The sequence below is a fragment of the Anastrepha ludens genome, chromosome 6 (genome assembly GCF_028408465.1).
Source record: "Anastrepha ludens isolate Willacy chromosome 6, idAnaLude1.1, whole genome shotgun sequence".
NCBI classification, from domain to species: Eukaryota; Metazoa; Arthropoda; class Insecta; order Diptera; family Tephritidae; genus Anastrepha; species Anastrepha ludens.
This window is the reverse complement of record NC_071502.1, coordinates 62,165,062-62,187,163: the sequence shown is the minus strand read 5'-3', so window position 1 is coordinate 62,187,163 and position 22,102 is coordinate 62,165,062. Positions and strand designations below refer to the sequence as shown.

Genomic DNA, 22,102 nt, shown 5'->3' with positions numbered 1-22,102 from the left:
GATTACAAATATTGCTCGCATTTGCTAAGCGACCTAAAAGCACTGCAATATCGGATTGTATATACAAATATGTACTATATATACATATATGTATGTATGTAAAGCTCTTGCGGCAAGTTGTGTTGTACATGATGTGAAAGCTTCGAGGCGCCATGAAAGCTTTAAGCAATCACTTTTGTTGTACCTTTTTATTCTATTTTTTATTCTCAAACTTCTTTGTTTGCATTCTCTGTCGCAAGTCTATATATTTTTAATCAACCTAATTTTGTATTGCTTACCTAACATATTACAATTTTTTTTTCTTGGAAGCGATGTGGCTGCGCGACAATGACTAATCGAGAAAAGAAATGGAAGTTTGCTGCTTTCAATTAAATTTTAGTTTTTACAAAATAGCCATAAAGTATGCTTTAAAAACAAAATGAAGTCTCTAACATAAAAAGTGAAAATATTTTGTTGTTCTTGCTTTGTTTTAAATATTTTTCTTGCGAAAAGCACATATTCTTGTTATCAAAAAAAAAAATCTCAGTTAAGCGTCTGGGTACTTAAAGTAATTTTTATTTACTAAAAATGTTTACACAATCAAATTTTCGCGCATATATAGAATTATATATATTAAATTAATGTAAAATAACATCTGTGTATATTTTAATTTCGTTTCAAACGTTTGTCTGTTTGAAGCAATCGGCACGTTTTGTTGCTCTTGTTTTCTTATCCAAATATTTAGGCGCAGCAGCAGTGGCCACTTCACTTAGAAGCAGAACGGAAAAAATAGTAATATTTAGTAGGTAATATTTGTATCTGCCGGTTTTTTCTACTTCTTATTGTCTTTTACGAATGTATAAACGCGCATATATTTATTATAGTTATTAGTAATAACTTGAAAAAACAAAAAAAAAAAAAAAAATTTATTTATATGCTCCTACGAGTATTTGTATTTATCATTTTTTTGTTGAGAATTTATTATCTAACATAATTATAATTGTGTCCATTGTTTTGTGCATTACTGTTGTCGTTGTTGTTTGTTGTTTTCATCATTATAAGAACATCTCACACATCAGCTTTTCAAATGAACACAATAACAATGTGTGCTGAGTTTTTCTTCTTGTTGTCTCTAGCATTTGGCTGCTACTGTTGTTTTTGCTTGCTGTTGTTTCTTGTGTTCTCTGCTGCTTGCTAGTTTATCGCTTCATACATACAAATTCGTACATACACGCATACGTGTACATGTAATGTTTCTCCATCAAATTAATATTTTGCTCAATGGTTGGGCAACTCCGTCAATGTTATGTCGTACAAATCATCTTCGATCTGCTGCACTTCTAGCAGAAAGATGTCTTCATTGCAATAATACGAAATCATATCGTCATCAATTTTCGCAGTAATCCTGTGTGGAAAAAATGAAAAACGAAAGAAAAAGAGAATAGTTTAAATAAAAATGTGTGAAAAATATCTAGGTAAAAATATTTTCAACAATATCAAAAGGCATTATAATCTTTTAGGATAGGCAGCATGAGACATATAAGGATTTTCATGGTATTGCAAAAAAAAAAAACAAAAAACAGTTAACTCACTAATAGACACAAATTTTGAGCAAAGCCCAAGTTATTCTTTTTATGAAGAAGATATAATACAGATTGTTTTTAAAACTCGGATTTTTTGATAAAATTTAAACGAATTTCATATTAAATTATTTTAAGGTATGACTCTTTTGTTGATAGGCAAAATAAGCTCTTTAAAAACTTTTGAGAAAATATTATTTGAGGATTGTTTTTAAAACTGCTTGTTTGAAAACGTTTTTATATAGTTTTTATTAATTAATGTACTATTTTTAGTTATTATTCTTTGCAGAAAGGGATGAAAGGTCTCCAAACCATATAAGGACAGATTCTGCAGAGTCTTTAAATCTCCATGGAAAAACTGATTTTTTGAATTCAGTCCGTTTCGATAAAATTTTCACTCATTTCTTATTGTATTATTTTGAGCTATGACTCTTTTGTTGATATTCAAGATTGTATGGAAAGTAGAGTTCCCGATTTTTTGTTCACCAATTTTCGAACAGTCCATGCAAATGAGCAACGGGGCATTATCCGAACATTTTTTTATTTATTTTGACTTTTTGTCAAAACTTTGTTTTAAGTTTTACAAATTATTTATACACAGTTTTACAAATTATTATACGCAAAGATATGCTGTTAAAAAAATTTTACATTTCTTGTTTAGCTCCTCAAATTGTTCAAAGGCCGGAAAATTTCAAACGAACATTTGAGCAATTGAGCAATGAACGAGTTTCGAGCACTACTCGGTACCCGGGTACCTGGAGCTCTAATAGAGAGTAAAAAGCCATTTTAAAAAGAAAAAGCAAAAGCCACAGCTCGAAAAAGGTCTTAAGGTTTAATAAATGGTTACGATCAACGCGCTTTTAGTATTACAGCCAGCGCGGCCAGATTCACAACTGTAAATTACGGTTTCTTCGACAAGTTTACATATTTAAAATTACCTCTCAGTGCAAACTACAGGTTTTTGGAATTTCAGATTCGAAAGGATAAATTAAAATATTAAAAAATTGTTTTTATTTAATTGAAATAAAAAAGGTGTATTAGACCTATAACCTAATAAGGTTCCTTCTGGCATTTTAATTTCTTTTTCTTTCTTTCTTCTTCTTCTTAATTGGCGCGATAACCGCTTACGCGATTTTGGCCGAGTTTCTTTCTTTAGATTCAACTAATTTGAGGTATCGAATCAAATGTATACAAAGATTAACAAACCAATTTAAGAAAAATAATGCAACTGAATTTTAGTTAAACAAAATTTGAGTTAATTTAAATATTCCAGTTTATGAAGACTATTTTCCCTTAGTTAAGTGTAATTGCAATTGGTTATGTTTTTTTTATTTTAAATCAATTGATTTTTGTCATTAATGCCTAATACAATTAAAAAACCTGAGTTCAAAAAAAATCTCTTCGTTTTGGAGGTTGCTGCTTTTTAGTCGAAAAAAAGATTTTGTTTGTTTTTTTAGTTTAAATTTTTTGTGAAAAAAAGACATGTGACAACATTGATAATAATACAATTGAAAATATGAAATGCTTGCCAATTGTAGTGCAGTGCCATTCCAGGGCGATAACAGTACACGAAGGCCATAGTAGCCAGTGCTTTAGCTCTTTAAGTGGAATAGTTATTTATAATTGTCACTCTTTTAATAAAAAAAAAAAAAAAAAGAAAAAAAAAAAAATAAATAAATAATTCTGTGCCACACATCCAAATCTGTTTGTGTGCTTGGAAAAAATACCAATTCTCCCATTGCGCACTCAATGCATTTGCCCATTTTTTTCTTTATAGATATATTAAAGTTGTCTTGGAAATTTCCATTCACAATAAGAATGTGAATGAATGAAATATGTAAACAAAACAACAATTTTTGACGTTTCTGTACCAAAGTGAATAAATCGGCTGATCTTCTGATATCAACTCATATAGATGAGTCTAATGGCATGCGTAGCAACGAAAGAGATCGAACTTTTCTTTTTATTTTTTTGACAATTTGCAATATGCAAATTACAAATATGAGTTGGAATTTAATGTATTTTACACAGATGAGCAATGAACAAGGTTTTTTGTGCTATATTTCTTTTTTTGAAGGGAGGTACGATGTACAAATCATTGTTTTTAATTTTTATACTTGGAAAAAGTAACCACGAAGAAATGAAAAATTCAGTTCATACGAATACAACATATCATTGCGTTTGAAAAAATATAGAAGGTAGTGCCTATTGCAGCATTGTTACTCGCTTCTCAGTGAATTTCTTAGAATCAGCTAAAGTTTAGTTTTATTAAATTATTATTTTAATTTATTTTTATTTTTATTTAATATATTTATTATTTTTCTTTTTATTCTCCTACTTGTTTACTTAAAGTTAACTAACTTTTTACTTTGTATCAAAGGTCCTTTATTTCGACACATTTCTCATAATTCGTTCGCCAACCTCATCTCACGGCAAAGTAACGCTCATTCGTCCACTGCAATCCGCCTAATCTTATATTCTAACATTTCTCGTGAATCATCTGGCCTCCACTTATTTGTGTAGAGTATTACACATATTTCATTCCTCATAATGTTAGTTAGTCGCATAATGCACCCTCGATTTCTTCGCTTAACTTATAAACTGGGCCAGAAGTATTTAGCGTTTAAACAGAATTATTAGGCGCCTTCGATTCGCCACTTCTCTGCTCGCTCTGGGCTCTGCTAACTTGACGAAAAATTTGCATGTGAAAGTAACAACAAAGTTGTCGAGCAAGATTCGCCGCTAGCGAGTACCTTTATGCCTCATAAAACCTGGTATATCTCACTATTTCACTAACAAATGTAATTTTTGGCTGCTCTTTTCCAGTTCTGCTAAGATATACATATTTAACACTTGCTAACGCTTGGCGAAACGAAGAAGCCTATTATTATTGGAATGAATTTTGTTTATAACAATCTGGTAAATAATTTCATGGCATTATGATATCCGGCATTTGTGCGCCGTAGTTATGAGTTAGTCCAATAAATTTGGCGGCATGGTATCAAGCAAGTTATGGCGTCTTGTTGCAACCAAATGTCGTCGATGTTTAGCAGATTGATTTTTTTTTTTAAAGCGCCTGTTCCTTTCTCATTTTGAAAGAAAAGAAATAAAGACCCATGAAGCCATCAGCGCTCTATGAACTTCGCGAACAGATTTATTAAAAAAAAAATTCCATAACTTGGAAGCGTTTATCTGGCGTTAAACGATTCATGATGACTTTTCAAGCCTTGCTGAACGGAAATGTCAGTTCAATTTACCATTCTCAGCTGTCAAACCAAGGTTATCGATATCAATAGGTCTCATGTAGCTTAAAAAACACCCGATACAAGGTGGCGCAAAATTAATCACCCTATCGGAAGATCAATAATTTTAGCAAATGGCGTTTCGTCAATCATGATTTTACACTTGTGAACTAACCAGCGGCTGTCTACAAAAAACAATGGAGTAGGTGTAGGTAGGTAAGACGGCAAGAGTACCACAGGCACACTTCAAGTAGCACTTACGTGCCGTTTTGATACCATAATGTGGACCACTACTTGTGCAAAGAAAAATTTTGGGCAGAGAAAACCTTCTACAGCCATCCAGTGCTGTTGATGTAGTGGAGGAGAGAAAAGGGATCTAGGCTCGAGAATTTCTTCAAGTCATCCCCAAAGGGCACGCTAAGGAATCTCAAGCGCCTAGCCGCCAGTGCCGGACATTTGCAGAGAAAGTGTTCAACAGTCTCTTTCTCTGCAGGATCCCTACAGCTTCTGCAATAGGGGTTGTATGGAATTCCGATGAGTACCGATCACCTCGTGACCAGTGAACACCGCAATGAGTTGAATGGCGGGGGAGGCAATGGAGTAAGTAAAGATCGACATAAAGATTGCTGTCATTCAAATTAATTTTTTTTTAATGAGTAAAAAAGTTATTCAAACACAAAATTGAATGATCAACTTTGCGCCACCTTTATATAACTTATTGCATGCAAGTGAATTCGTATTTATTTATGAAAGGGAATATTACTGTAGCCTTCACCGTCTCCACTGAATGCTTTTCTTCCATTCAGAGTACCAACTTAAAGACTTTTAAATTGAAATTATCCAACCTTTTCGAAAAGACACTTTATTTTATATTTACAATAAAACAATCACATTTTTGAAGTGAATTAGTTGTGATTTAAATGTGGATTTAACTATTGATTGAATCATTTTACAGCTCTGTTTTTAAAACCCCATGGATTCACACTACGATGTACAGAAAAGAGAAGGTGACGCCTTCCGGAAACCGCTAACAACTGAGAGACGTTGGTACAGAAAGTAAGCAACCCTTTATGTGCAAATTTATGTGTACAATATTTATTCTCTTATTTCCGCCTTTTCACTTTCTTTTGTTTGTTCTTCCTCTTGTTTGTTTATTTTCTGTACTGACAGTATGGCCCTTGAGAAGACGCAACCTTGTATTCTATCATTCTAGAAGTCACACGAATTTTTCTCCGTTACTCTCAGTACAAATACAATAAATCGAAATCTCCAACATCTTGCATAAATTTCTACTAAATCAAACTTTCTGGAGTTACAGTCACTAATTGGAAAATCCTTCCCAGGCCTTCATTTAAAAAAAGTGCAAAATAATAATGAATATTTCATATTTTATTTTAATTAATATAATTGTTTAGTTACAACAGCAGGGATTAGTTATTAAGTACATAAATAAATATTGAAACAAAAAATCCGTTGTATGAAAAATGAAACTTCAAACCTCATGAAAATTATTCCATAAATGCAATTATTAAAAGATTAAGTTTTATAGCATATTAATTATGCAAATAATTTTTATTGCTAGATATTAAAATGGATAAATAGTTGATGTGTGCAAAGTATATATATTTAGCAACTCATACTATTTTACTGTTATATTTTTTAATTATTATTTGATTATAGAAATTACTCAGTTTCCTCACACAATGTTAACCGTTAACGGTAAGAAAGATATTGCAAAACTAATTTAGGGTGAAGTGCAGTAAATGGAACGCTACGTTGTGTGTATTGGTGCTAGCGTGTTTCCTCTCTTTCGCTCGCTTGCCCTCGCATTACTCTTTCAATTCTTTAAACTAACAACTGGCTCGCTCGCTCTGTTCGCTGTTCGATTGGCATGCAACGTTTAAAGGGCATTTTAAAATATCATCAATTAAAATCAAATCTAATTAAACCGGCTAGCTAATTCTATGTGATGCGTGCTTTGTGGCGTAAATATGTATGTGGGTTTTGTATGTTTGGTACGTTATGACTGTTGGGTGTTTTTTTTTTTATTTCTTTTTTTGTTGTTTTTGTTTCTAGATATTTGCCTGCTATCAAGTTTTGCTGCTTTGTATGTATTAATGTTTACTTACCCTTTTTTATTTGTACGATAAATATTATTTATACTCGCTGTTGAGATTTTGTATTTACTTTCAATCTGTAATTGAGAAAATGAGAGAAAAATGATGTTTGTATTTGTTTCTTTTTTTTCGTTTTGCTTTTTGTTTTGTTGTATGTTAACTGCTAATAAATTTTGTAATTTTGTTGTAATATAATTTTATTCTAACTATAAATATTTTGTTTCTTACTAAAGACTTCAACGAACAAAAACTCATTTTACTAATTGCGGGTAATAAAAAAGTTCAAAACTTTTCCAATGAAAATTTTAAATAATTTTTAGCCTGCTTTAATATCGCTTTTTGATGTACTACTATTTTTAATTTCTTATTTTAGTACCAATTAGTACTAATTTTTTAATGTAATATTTTAGTACTAAATTTTCTAATTGCTCTATTTGATTTATCGTTTCTAGTCTTTTACCGTTCATAATATTTTTTTGCCAATTCGTTGCTTAATCCAATTTCAATTTGTGCCTTACAGAGCCATCTGAATGTATAAATTAATTTTTCTTGCATTTTTAAGCGCATTCAGATGGGCAAACAACTTTCGAAAATTGCGCTTAATCATAGCATACTTTAAGGAGATTTCGTTCCTAAAGTAGGAATTTGCAATTTCACTAATTCAAAACGCCGATTTTATTTTATTCATGTTTTTTTTATGTATAGCCATAAAAAATATTTAATATTCCGCAAGAAACATTTGAAAAGCATTCCTGCAGGTACATTGTGTGGTTCAGAGGCCAGATTGGTGTGTTGTACTTGTATATATGTATGAATGTATGTATGTACGTGTTTATGAATATGAATGGATATGAATCTATGAATCGTATGTTTTCAAATGTGCACAAGGCTTGGCGTATGTTATGTATGTGTACATATGCATGCATATTTGTGGCTGTGGCATCAGGCGAAGTCATGAAAGCTGCATAAATAAACTGTGGCGAGCGTTTGTTTTCAAACTCAGTAATTTATTTGTAAGAAGAAACAGGCGCACTAAATTATTACTTTATTAATACATAGAATTAAATGAGAATTACTACTTGCTATAAACAACAATAATAATAAAAATAATTATTTTTAGATTTCAAAAAAAAAAAAACCTTGCCATGTGGGCCTTGCAAGCAACTGAGACAATTCCAGCATCTTATCGTCAATTGCTTCATGTAGGGAAATATTTTGCTTTATTAAAGTTTTTATTAAAAAAAGTGCGTCAGAACGTAAATAATCCAGTGCTTTTAAAGCCTAATTTGCTGCTATTTTATGAAATTCAAGTAGTAAATACTACTCTTACGTTAGCTACAGCGAATACTATAGAAAAAAGGGATCTTTGAATACATAAGAGTTACTATTGTACCATCAAGAACTATGCTCCACTAATGAGGAGTTTGTCTCACTAATGAGAAATTTGTTGACAGGATTCGTATGTGGCTATTATTCGGTTGGGCCTCTAGTACGAAGCTCACTTTGGACAGGGAATCATCAAATGATAGAAAAAGTGTATTTTTAGATTAAAAAAAACTTCTAAAAAACGCAAAACATATGCAGAGATAGCCAGAAACATTAGAGTCCTCCATTTATGGGACAATATTAAGACACAAATTAAAAATTGGAGGTAAGTCTCGGTCAAACGTGCAGCGAAGAATGTACGCGAATGAGATGACAAAGTGTGCGTTTCATAACTAATATATAATACAGGGACTTATTGGCAAGTTTTTGCAAACATTTTTTTCCCATTTAATTTTAATACTTTTTTCAATATAATTAATTCTAAAGCGAAAACCATATACACAAAGTGCAAAATAAATTAAAAAAAATAATAAAAAAAATTTCACAAAAATTTCAAATTTGTTAAACAAAATTTTAATACATTTTTTATGAAAATCTAGTTCATTCTGATAAAAAACTTTATAAATCCAAGTCTCAAATTTGTACAAATTATAAAATTCATCATCTGATTAAAAAATGCGAAAAAATGAAAATCATTTTGTAATCAGATAAAAAATGCAAAAAATTAAAATCATTTTTTAATCAGAGCCTTAATACTTTTTTTGTGAAATTAATTCTTTTACAAGATGTATTTAATTCCAAGCCTCAAAATTTGTAAAAATTAAAAACTCTTTTTTTTACTAATTTTCATTAAAATTTCAAACTTTTTAATAAGAGTAGTTAGAAAAATCTTGGGTAGGCAATATTAGAACCAGTTGAGTTTTGGTATAATAAAGTGCAAGTTTGAAGTGGTTTAAAAATTGCGCTGATTTCTGCGAATTTTCTACTAGCAGAGATGCAATAGACGAAAATATGTCCTTAAAAAAAAATAAATAATTGGCGCGTACACTTCTGTTAGGTGTTTGGCCGAGCTCCTCCTCCTATTTGTGGTGTGCGTCTTGATGTTGTTCCACAAATGGAAAATATGTCCTTACTTTTTCATAAAGGGCACAATAAATTGAAAACTTTGAAGCGGTTTTTCTCCACAATTCTGTTTTTTTTTGGATTATTACACTCTTGCAGTAAATAAGCGATATGATATTTAAAATATTTATAATACAGCTCAGTCACTCGCAAAACAGCGCCTCAAATACCTTCAAAAATTATTTGTACGCCCACTAAAATAAAAATGTGTGTAGATGTGAAAACATGACTTTTAATTAAACTAATCAAAATTGCTCAACGAAAATTAAAAAAAGGAAAATTTTTCGTCGTATTGACATAAGAAACCCTATACACTAAAATATAAATAAATTAAATATCATTTTTAATTAATTTTTCCACTTTTTTCATACGAAAATATCTACATACATATGCACATATATTTTCAATAAATTTCTTCATGAACACCTTGTGGCGTTCGCTTGTTTGTGCGTGTGTGCATTTGTGGGTGAGTATGTATGGAATGTGTGAAGTAATGAATGGGTGGAGCATTGATGCATATTACTTACATATAATTAATGATCAAACTTGGTCGATTATCGCACTTGATCGTCAGATAAACACACTTACATACATACATACATACACACATTAGCTTGCCGCTTGACATGCTGGTTGCTGGTTGCTGGTTACATTACACTATCACTATCAACAAAGTAAACAAAATCTACGCTCTTGTTTTCATTCTTGTTGTTTTTTGTTTCACTTGGTTTATTAATTAATATTTTACTGCTAAGTTATTTCCTCTGACAAGTCATTAAACAGACAAGCATCGATCGTCGAACGTCGAACATCGAACGTCGAACAGTGATCGACGATATGTTGATCCTTACATGTGCAGCCATTTGCATATGGAATTCGCATAAAATTTTCATTTTTATTAACTAGATTAACATATTTGAAAGCGTTCGAATGTTCTTCAAACTAACTATATTACAATGTATGTGCGTCTGTGTATGTGTGTGTGCGTTTGCGTATGTTTGTATGCGTGTGTAGTTAAAAAAAAATATTGCTAATATAAACAGCCGTATTTATTGGGCGAGCAAAGAGATTACCTGCCAGCTTCGTATTGTTTCTGTTTTGTTTTTGTTTCGCTTGCTGCTGCTGTTTGACTGATAATTACGGTTTATTAATAACGTATTACTGTTGCTATTTTAATTTTACAATTTACTATTCATTGGCAACTATTTACTTGTTGTGGTTATTGTGGTGATGCCTTAATTGCAATGATTAATTGTTATAGATTTACATTCGCATCGGCTTTTGTTGTTTTTGTTACAAAACTAGGTGTTGCGTGGGTGTGTTTGTGCATTGCATTCAGTTTGTATTTGTCTATTTGTTACTTCAATAATTTAGTTAACGTTGTATGACGATAATGAATGATTATTATTAATTATTAATTATTATTTTGCAGTTATTTGTTTTTTATTTAGTTAGATAGTTGATTAGCAGAGCAAAGTAGTTGTTTTGAAAAATGAAAAAAAAAATCTAAATATTCAAATTCATACGTTCAACCACTTAAAGTATATATGATTTATAAAAAGTATTATAAGTGAATATCTTTGGTATTAAAAGTTAGACGATGAGTGAGTAGCTTAACGAGAAAAAGAACATAGACTTAGGACATAGACATTTGCACATTTTGGCAACAATATTCAGTAAAAAATATTTTTGAAAAATTGCAAATTTCATACGTGTAATAATTTTTCAGAAACTGTCAAATGTACTTCAGAAAGCAATAAATATATTTAAATCGCTCATTTGCTGCAGCATTGTCGGGATTAAAAGAAATATAAAAATTAAGCAGAAATTACTAAAAGCTATTTCTTTCTTGCCGTTTAAAAAAATGCATGGCGATTTCGATTAACAGCACCTAATTAAATAAAAATGGGACTTTACTTTTACTTATGCTCGGTTTCACCAATCAATTTTAAAATGTATTAGGCTGTAAAAACAAAGTTTTACAATTTCAATACGAAACTTTGTTAGGACGCATAGTAGGTATGGTAAATTGAAACCTTTGAAACCGTTTTTTCAACATTTTGGATTTTTGGATTGTGACACGCTTGCAGAAAATTAACGAAATGTACCTCAGGCAGTGTACAATTTATTTCAGATTACTCAATTGTTCGTTCTTCATAAAATTCTAAATATATTTCAGCTTTTATCAAATATAGAGAAATGGACTTCAAACTAAATCAAATGTAGTTACGAATATTTGTACATAAATTAATTTTATTTTTATTTTTATTCATGTATTACAAGAACTCTATTTTTATAAAAAAATTACGAATAAATTTTAGCATGAAAAACATTGCGAATATTGTAAGAATAACTGTAGCTCACACTGAATTACTGTGTAAGTTTGATTGTGAGTAACTGTATATTTTCTGCAATGTTCTCATTTTGTGCAATCGAATATTTTTTATGAACAAATTTAATCAAAGTAAATGCGAAAGTTTTAAAATAAAATAAATTTTTATTTTTGTCGGTACAAGTTTTAAGAGATAATTTCTCTGTCCTTTTACTCTGTAGATATTACTTAGTATTTCTGTATTCAGTTAAAACTTTCTTTAAAAGAGTTGGAATCTCGATGTTTATTAACTCTTTTTTTTAACATCGATGCCTACTTTATCACAACATCGATATTCGAAACACCGATATTCGAAGAATCGATCGGTCCCCGCCTTATCATATTAATCATACTAGAAAGTTTCTGAAGTACAATTTACACTCTCTGTATTACATTTTACACTATCTGAAGTACATCTGATATTTTATGAAATATATTTAACACCTTCTGAATAACAGTTGACTATTCTGAAGTGCAGTTTTCGCCCGCTTAAGTAAAACTGCCAACTTTGGAGTAATTTTTTTACTTTTTGTAATACTTTTAACGGTTTCCTAATTATTGTTGAAAAAGTTGCTCACTGGTAGTATGTAAAACCAATTTTCAGAATGACCAAAATGCACAATATCATGCAAAGAATTTTAAACCAACGCCGCACAAAAATGTAATAAAATAAATGGAAAGTTAAAAGTAAGTGAGCTTGGCTTCCTCTTCTTCTTCCAACCAAATTTCGTTTTTGTGTTTTGCAAAAAATCGCAAAACTTTTGTTAATGATTTCCAAGAATTTCTTCATATTTATATTTTTTAATGTACTGTCATCAAACTTATTTCTTTACCCTGTTAGCAGTAATTTTAATTCGGTTTAAAATGAGTTTTTGTGTTGTAACTAAGTAATTAATAAACGGATAAATATGATGAGATAATGCTGATACTAAATTTCTAGTTTACATAATTTTCAAAATTTTTCTTTTTCCTTTCTTGGTGCTTGGGAAAAGGCAAGGAGCGGGGAAATTTATAGTAGCGTTTATTTTTCTTCAACCTCATTTGCACTTACCGCATTTAACAGGCCAATGGTGGTGGGCGGCACCACATGCAGCGGCGTGTAGATATCTTCGTTCTCCTGTCGCACGAACAGCATAACGCGCTCGCTTGTGGGCGGTGTCATGCGTCCGCGTTTCAGTGGTGGCACAAAATCGCCCATGGCACTGGGTACCAGACCTTGATCCAGCAGGTGATCCTTCTTGTCTCTGTAAAAGCAAATGTTTGGGAAATGTGAAAATACAATAAATAAAAATTATAACAGATGAGATGAGTATAAAATGATAATAAAATATGTATAAAGGTATGTTTTGCCAGCGAGTGTGATCTTTAAAATAAGCTCTTTTTTCTCGAAAAATGTAGCTTATAATGGAATATGTAATATTTAGGGCCAATGGCAACTTGGCCCTGGGTTAATATTATGCAATAGGTAGCCCCATTTTTATGGCTTCTTTGAGAGGGTAAAACTTATGATTATTTTACAGCATGGAAACTATGTCAAGCAGTAACATTTTTTCTGAAAGCAATAGTGATTTCATGTCCTTTTCTCAATGCGCTTTAATCGGCAGCTTTTACTGAAAAAGAGGCCGTTAATGTTGTCCGCAAAATTCACAAATTTTTTTAATCTGGAAGTCCGCTTGCCAATGAAGCATTTCTTAGACGCGAATCTTTCATTGTGAAAGCGAAGAAAGGGATACCAAATATTTTACTACTTTTACTCGTTTTTCGTTTTTCAACAAAAAATTCTTTTTCAATAGGGACAAAATCTACTAACGTATTAGTTTTGGTATTTGATTTTTTGAGATACCTATATACAGTAGAAGTCTTGAAAATTAATAGCAATGAATTCAATTTCGCTCGAAAATCGTATTTAAATAATAAAGGTGCAATGTGAAAATGGTGGACCGTAAAATTTACATTTCTTAAAATTCACGCGATTTTCGGTCAACATAATCGTTGTCCGATCGCTATTAAGAACTTGGTCGATAAGCTTGAGTTGACTAGCTCGGTAGGTACATTATGTGCTAACACCAGTGTTCGACCGGGTCGTTTGAGTAAAAACAACGCATTCGTGGTTCACCGTGTTGAGGAAGATCCGAACTGGTTAATTCCTCTTAAAATTTTGCTATTAAAAATTACCACTTCGTGGATTTTGGGTAAGAATTTGGCACTGATGCCTTACCGAGTGCAACAGCTGCAAGAATTGAAACCGATCGACCATTCACTTCGCTGTAGATATGCAAAATTAGACGGGCTGATCTTTCTGAAAAAAATGATTATTATTTATCTGGATACGTCAAGTGGTATTTGGTATTTGGGATGCTAAAGATCTTAAAAGGATTTTTGAGAAGCCTTCGCATGTTTAACGTGTTACTGTTTGAAGAGCTATGTAGTGTGGAGCCGTGATTGAGATGTTTTTCTCGAAATTTCGAAAATACAGTTACCATCAAGGGATTACGCCATTGAGGTATAGTAATAACTGAATTTTGGTCTGAGGTGCTGCAGAAATAATGAAGCTTGGCTCGATGACGTTCGTCATTTCTGCTGTAACCGAAGCTCCTTCCTCCGCCAGTGCTCTATGTCAAACCATATTTACTGATATCGTATAAGCTCGATTCATCAATGCCTCTTAAATGTATACTTCAATACTGATACTGAAGCTATTTGGAAAGCTTTTTAAGTTTATATTTTGTCTTCAGTGGAAGACATTTATCGTGAAAAAAATTTTCCCCTTAAAGTTTTTTTCTAACAAAAACTTGATTTATAATAAAATTTGTGACCCCTTCCAGCTATCGAATAACTACGGGTCGGGACAAAATATTTTGTTAGAGTTAATAGAGGTTAAATTCGATTGGAAACAGTACCATATTTTGTTATGGGGGTGAGGTGATGAGAAATTGATTAATCATTTCGGTTTTTTCGATGAAAAAATTAAAAAACTCACACTTTAACATGAAAAAATTTACAAAATAAAGACATCATGTGAAAGTAATTAAAATTATACAAATCGCCTTCAAATAGTTACATATCTGACTTATTCATCGAATCTTTCCATTAGTAGTTTACATTTTTCCTGAGAAAGAGTTCGTTATTATTCTTTTCCTAATAAATTCTAAATTTTCATTAAAACAAACTAAATCAATTTAAAGCGATTTTACATAGGAATTGGAAAGTGGCATCCGCTGCCCATTTGTGCTGTAATCCAATCTAGTTAAAAATGAATTGCATATTTTCAGGCGTATCTACAATAGTTTTTTTGCAAACCCTTTTTAACGGCAAACATCGTGGAATAAAAATAGTTTATATTAAACACAACACTTATATCTAATTTTTTTCGTTTCTCTAACGCTCTCGCTACAATTCGTCGGCGTAAAAGCGTAACGATTTTTACATATACTCACGTCTGTACGTCGGGCGGAAAATGATTGTGGAATTTGAGTGTTGGCGCCGCGACCTTTTGGCCATGCAGCAAGAACGGTGATGTGCCTTTGAGATCTGGTGCGCCAGTCAGTGAATCAGTCTCATGGCCATAGAAGCTCTATAGGTAAAAAAGATACAAAATTTAATTAAAATAAAATTATATCATAAAAATTTAAAAAATAAAATAATATAAAAAAGTTTAGTTAGTTTGATGGTCAAATAGGACACATATATTTGGATAGGTTTTTTCCTAAAACCATTTTTTTCTGTTTGTCGGGTTAGTAAACGTAAATACTTACAGTTTCTAGTTCGAAATGTTATATATCAGGATGGTAAAATGTAAATTTAATTCATAGAAAATTAAACTTTCCCTCAAACTTTTAACTTTTGCTCCGTTGTGAATATGAATGGTAGGCATTTTTTTACTAGTAAGAAGGGGCAAAAAACTCGCGAATTGGAGAGACTTGTAAAATTAACAATGAATTATTTTTCTTTTCGATATATTCTCCCTTGTTTCGACCTTTCTTCATCACAATTGTTTTCCTCGAAGATCTTTTCTTCATGTTTGAAAATACAAAATAATATGAAAGCGTTAGCTCCGGATTATAGGAAGGGTGGTTAAGTGTTTCCAAGCCACATTTGTGCAAAGCAACCATCATAGTATGACACTTGCCAATGGGTGCATTGTAGTGCACGAGACACACCGGTACGTTTTCCTTTTTATTTGTTAAAATATGTAGCTTCGTATTTTCCCGTAATATTGAATCCAACTGTTTTGCTCCGCTCCAAGCTGCGTTTCGTTACTGCTAGTAGCTCAGAGCAATAGTCGAAAAATATAACGCAAAGTTTCAAAACTCGTATAAAATTTTTCAAATTTCATTAAAGCTTTCAACTTTTCAACCATAATTTTTAGAAATTTCTTCTTCATCTGGGCTTGTAGTTTGATAGCCCACTGAATTTTGTCCAACTTTTAAGTGACTGCAAAGAAGACCCGTTGAGTTTTGGCATTTTTTTTGATTGATGGTGCTATGCTTTTACCGCCATATAAAAAATTCGAGCATGTACAACATCTTTTTTATATTTGCGCAAAGTCTAAATTTCATTATTCTATCATAGAAACTAAATATATGCATGTGATAAAAAATGTGTATGCTGCTTTACTGAAATGTGTCTCTTCTCACTCTATTCAGCTCAGTAACTGGCCTTACCATGGCCTTTATTAAAATATAAATTTGTTTCAAGGGAAGCATCCGGTCATTGGTTTTAGCTGGCACATTTTGCATACTCCCATATACTCGTACAAGTATGTATTAGTACATTCCCTTATGCTTTTCATCACTTACCTTTTCCATGTCGTCGGCGGGTGAGAAAAGTACCGGTGGCTTTTGCAAGTCCTGCATTGTATAAAATTCTGAACGATCGGTAACCGGATGGTATAACTCATCGAGCTTCTTGCGTCCTGTAGCGGTCATTTTACGTTTAGCAGCGCGTCGCTCCTCATCGCGTGTTTTACGCTCAGCACCCTGTAAGCAGAAAGAATGGTGAACAATTAATGACATAAAAGCACGCAAAATACTTAAATAATAAAGTGTAAGAAGTGATTCATTTGATTTTTCATTTCTTCACAGTAGCACAGTACACTAGTATGTATACCCCACAAAGGCCAACGAGGTCACTGTTTTTATACCAATTAAGTGACAATATGTCCCAGCACGCAATTAGAGCCAATACAGATTTTAACAAGAGTTGGTTAAATAACACAATTCAGAAGCAAAAAAAAAAAAAGAAACAATAACAATAATAAAATCAATAATAAACACCTTACAGCCAGAAAAAATGTGATTGTTTGACCTTCAAAATGTCGCGGCGCAGTCACGTTCGTTGCTTAAGTCTTTTGTTTGGCGCGAGTTCGTTGGTTGCCTGATTGGTCGAATTGAGTGTAATTCGTTGTTTTTGTTGTCAGCTGATAGTTTTACTTAGCTTAGCTTGTTTTTGTTGTTATTATCATTATTGTTGTTTTTGGCATCACTGTCAGTTAGTCATGCATGTGTGATTGAATTATTATCGAGCATATTTTTTACGAGCGCCTAAGTATGTAAGCACTTGCAGATAATTTTTTTTACTCTCCAAGTAGCGCGCTTGGCCATAATGAAATATTACACAAATTGTTATTAAGTGCGCAAGCACAACAAAAACGAGCAAATGAATGAAATGAAAAGTTATTACCAGCAGCAAAAAAGAGTTGAAGCCAAACAATACAAATAGGAGTTTAACAAAAAACTGTGTGCCACAAAAAAGATGTGTGGGTTGGCTGCGTAAAAATTGGATCTAAAGCAGAGTGAGATGAAATAGCTCTGCAACCTAGACGATAGGCATTAGAAGCAATAGCGAGTTGGCACTGACAGTTGCTCATTGTGGCAGCATTCTTGGGTGGGCTGCCAGTGACAGTTCAAATAACAAGAGTAGCCCAAAAAATAATGGAAGTTGGCGTCATATAGGCTGATCTTGCGCTCTAGCAGCAATTGAATTCATACCCCAACTTATTATACGAAGTACGTAGTTACTTACGAGTACGTATGTATTTATGTGCAAAAAAATATCTGAATATAAAAAATTGCTGCGTTGACAACACTTCGCTTGATTTATGCATTGCTATACACCACAAATAAATCCCAAGTCAAGCTTAATTGCGGAGCGGCTTACTACAGTAGCACATTCAGCAACCTTGGTGCAGTTCAATATGATCTATGAAGCCACTTAATCGTAGTGTGTTGACGGCAGAGTATTCAAAGCACACACCATACTCATATTCTCACTTACATACCTATGCATATATGTGTGTGTGCACGTACAACAGTAGATGCGAGTCAGGCAGTAAAGTTGACACAAACGCTTAATAAATGACCTGCTGATGAACTTTGTCAGCAAATGCAATACATCGACCTAATGAAGCCATCACAAGGAGTATCACTAAGCGCAATCTTGGTTATGAAGCCGTACACACATACAGACATACCTACAAAAATATGTACGCGTATTGATGTGATGAATTACTGGCGAAATTCTGTTTTTTTGCGTACAACAGCAATTGGCCTCAAGCGCAATTTCATGCCGCCACAAATTGAATGAAAAATTCGCAATGCATTATCAGAAGAGAAAAAACAAAACAAAAAAAAAATTAAGAGGAAACTGTTCATGGCATGCATGTATATGTATGTATGCATGTGGTACATATTATGCACGTATTTGGCTGAAGGTAAAAACGATAATAGCTTGATTGGCTGCAGGAACCAATTATGCAAATGCCTGGATGGAGACAAGTATTGTGGGATAAAGTTGAGAAATGTGACTGAATATTTTTGCAAGTTGTACTGAACTCATATAAAATTATTCAAAAACGAGAATAGGTTACAATTTTATGCTGAATTATGAAACATGAAGATGCGAGGGGAGTTTTTGCTTGAAAATAGTCCAATATAATGCTTTGTAAACCCTTTAGAGAATAAGAAGAAATTTATTCGTGAAGATAGAGAACGAAAACTCCAATGAAATGCTGTTTGCTTACGAAATACTAGATTTTACCCACATATTACACAGTGCGACAAAATTTAACTTTTTTTCTCACACATGAGAAAATCGAGATATGCGCGATTACTCAATAGTAGTGAATCTGTGCTTTTAGTTTGTCAGACTTTTTTTGTAAGGGTTTGAAGTTTAGTTAGAACCCAGCAATAAAAAATATTCCAATTCAATAAAATTATTTGACAGACATACACATATGTACATAGGTATCTCATTGCAGGAGAATGTCAAAGGAATTAAAAAAAAATTATTTTAAATTTAAAATACTTGTAAAAATATGAATTTTTGAGAAATATTTGTTCCCAATATTCAGCTATTATATATGCAACTAAGTATTGGTTCGACGCTCATTGGCTAATTACAGTCAACCATTAGCCAAATTGCTGCTGTGAAATGACAAGTGGTGGCTTAACAGTAATCTATTAGTTAACTTATGACTATGAAAATAGCTCATAATGGTTTTTATCATAATTATTTGGATTTTTTTGGAATAATTTCCATGAAAATTTTCAAGGATATTAAAGGACGATACTTTCAAAAAACATTTTTGGGCAAGGATTCTTATGAAAAGAAATATTTTTGATTACCCGTGTATTCTTCTTTTATTTGATATATAAATATTTATGACGAAATTTTCAAAAATATTTTTCGCTTTTTATGCAATGATTGCCATCAAAGAAAAAACATTTTTCATTTTTTTTGGCTTTGTTCCAGCCAAGTACTCAACGTCGACGACTCAAACGTAAACTAGTTTTAGACCAGATGGGCATACAGTAGCAGCAGTACCTAATACATTTACACATTCAGAATTCATTCAAAAAATTCACAATCATTCCTAATTTATAAATATTGAGGCACTTTAGTTTTCCATTCTTTTTTTTTGTTCCAATGAAAATGGCTCGTTAGAATTTTTATGTTGTACTAGTTGAAATATTAAAACGCAATTCCGTTAAAGCTTTAAGATACGTTAAATAAAAATTTAAAAAAATAATAAAAAATTAATTTAAAAAAATATTAAAATTATAGAGGAAAAAATTAAATTGAAAAATTAAAAAAGAAAAAGTTTTTTCCAAGTAGTTTTGTGAGAAAAAAATACTTTTGCTGCAGAAAATTCATATTGCAATATTTAGCTAATTTCGAAACCATTACAAAACACTGTACAATATTTTTACGCTCCTGCTAAGCAATTTCCCCACTCGTTGACTAGAAATACGAGGGCGTACTGACGAATGATCAGTCAACGCATGGGACAGTCATACCAAAGCGAACAATGAACCAGCTAGACGAAGGAAGTACTCGTAAAATGGAGCAGCATAAAGCAGAATTTGAAGAAAGAGCTGGCGCTGGCGATGTTGCAGCTGGTGAGGCTGCAATTGATGCAATAGCAACAGTGATATTGACATCGATCGTTAGAGCGCTTTTATAGCAGAGGCTAAGTGTAGTAAATGAAAGAAATGTTAATGCAATGAGGAAAAAAGCAGCAAAACGAATAATCAAAAAGAGTATAAAAGTGAAAAGAATGTCAAGTAAGTAAGTAAAGCAGCAACGGTCGGCTGAAAAGCCAAAAGAAGAACAAGCACACAGCAACTAAAGTGGACATGTAACAGTCTAATCACTATATGACTGCTGCATATGCCGCATGCCGCATGCCGCTTGTTGCATGCCTCACTTAGTAGCTGACTTAATTTGCCAAGCTCGCTGTTTGTTTGTACTACTTCATCAGTTGCGGCTGCCAATGCCAATGCTGTGCGCATACTTTTTAGTGAAGTTATTGTTGCTTTTTTTCGCTTAATATCTGTGGTATGCACACATGAGTATGTATTTAGTTATACATACATATATGTATACCTAGAAATGCCGCTCGAGGTATGGAGCCTCTTCACTAGCAATCGCCATTGGTGTATGGCATTTTCCCATTTGCTTAAGAATTCGCAGTATTGTGATAAGACAAACACACAGAAACAAACAAACATACATACATCTCGTGCATACACATGTATGCACTAAATAAATGAGTTAGTCGAGCCACTGATGCGGATACAAGTTGCCAAGTTTGATCGCTTCTCGAAGTCGCAGCCTGGCTGCATTTGCTCTGCAGCTGTCAATGGTCGTTTGGCGCGATTGGAAACAGATAGGCGGTTTATAGTTATAAGATCGTATAATTTATAGATGCAGTCGCTTGTGCGGAGTATAAACAGCGACATACAACTGCACATATACACAAACGTGCATACAAATCTATCTAAATGAATTCATGCTTTAATACACATTTGAATATCCATGCAACCATACATCCATGCACACATACATACATACGTTACAAATAGTAAATTGTTTGTATGCATGTGTGTGTACGTGTATACAAATACACTGCCGTCTAGATTATGGTCTTCCAAGTGTTGGCTCTGTGCTTGAGCGCATTGGCGCGTAATTAAGAAATAAAATGCCGGAAATTCACTGATTGTTAGACACGTCCACATATCCGGGCGCACATCCTTGCTCTGGCTGTTGCTGGTGCTGTTGCCATTGTCGCCGCTATTGTAGGCTGTCTATGTGCGCTATACTAAAAATAGACGCATGTGAAACGGCGCGCGGCGTTGATTAGAGCTCGTAGAGTTGCCGCAAATTAATGGTTGAATGATACTTAATAAGGAATTATTTTATGAATTATGACGACGTAGGTTAAGACTTGGAGGGAAAGTGTGTGATGGCAAAAAAAAAAAAAAAATTAATTACGAAATAATATTTTTTTCTTAATAAATTTAAAGCAATAATTTTCTTCGAAATAAAATGCTTGAAAGGAATGGTGAGCGGTAGCATCAATTTCAAAGAAAAATAGTGCAATAACATTAGCAGACCACTCAAACTTTTCCAATTTTTTATTGAAGTTGTGCATTTTATTGCATGAAAGAGGGATGAAAATAAAGTAAAATATTGTATTAATTGAAATAGAGGAGCAAAAAATAAAATGCCTAAGAATAACAATTTATTGAATGAAATGAGGAGGAAAATAAAAATAATAAGTTCGTGCGGTTTTTTTTCGAAATTTGAAACTTTATTGACGTAAAATGGTTACAAATTTAATATTCAAAATATTGTCCATCGCTTACTACTACTTTTTCCCATCTTTCTGGCAATTCACGGATTCCCTTTGTGAAAAATTCGGTCGGTTTTGCCGCAATCCACGAATCGATCCATTTTTTGACTTCATCGTAATTACGGAAGTGCTGGTCAGCCAGGCCATGTTGCATCGATCGGAAGAGATAGTAATCGGATGGCGCAAGGTCTGGACTATACAGCGGGTGGGGTAGGACATCCCATTTGAGC

The 22,102-nt window shown here is 32.6% G+C and overlaps 1 protein-coding gene across 2 annotated transcripts in view; it reads right to left on the bottom strand.

Moving 5' to 3' along the window:
* Positions 1-526: 526 nt before the first annotated feature.
* Positions 527-22,102, bottom strand: part of LOC128866001 (protein grainyhead-like) — a 246,932-nt gene continuing 225,356 nt past the window's right edge. The window contains exons 12-16 of one of the 2 annotated variants that reach the window (XM_054106453.1): positions 16,537-16,716; positions 15,175-15,311; positions 12,789-12,981; positions 6,931-6,995; positions 527-1,384 (exon numbers count right to left, since the gene is read on the bottom strand). In XM_054106453.1, the coding sequence (XP_053962428.1) occupies positions 1,258-1,384; positions 6,931-6,995; positions 12,789-12,981; positions 15,175-15,311; positions 16,537-16,716 (702 nt within the window). In that variant the 3' untranslated portion in view covers positions 527-1,257. The remainder of the gene's footprint in view (positions 1,385-6,930; positions 6,996-12,788; positions 12,982-15,174; positions 15,312-16,536; positions 16,717-22,102) is intronic. The other variant, XM_054106454.1, reaches the window with a different exon arrangement.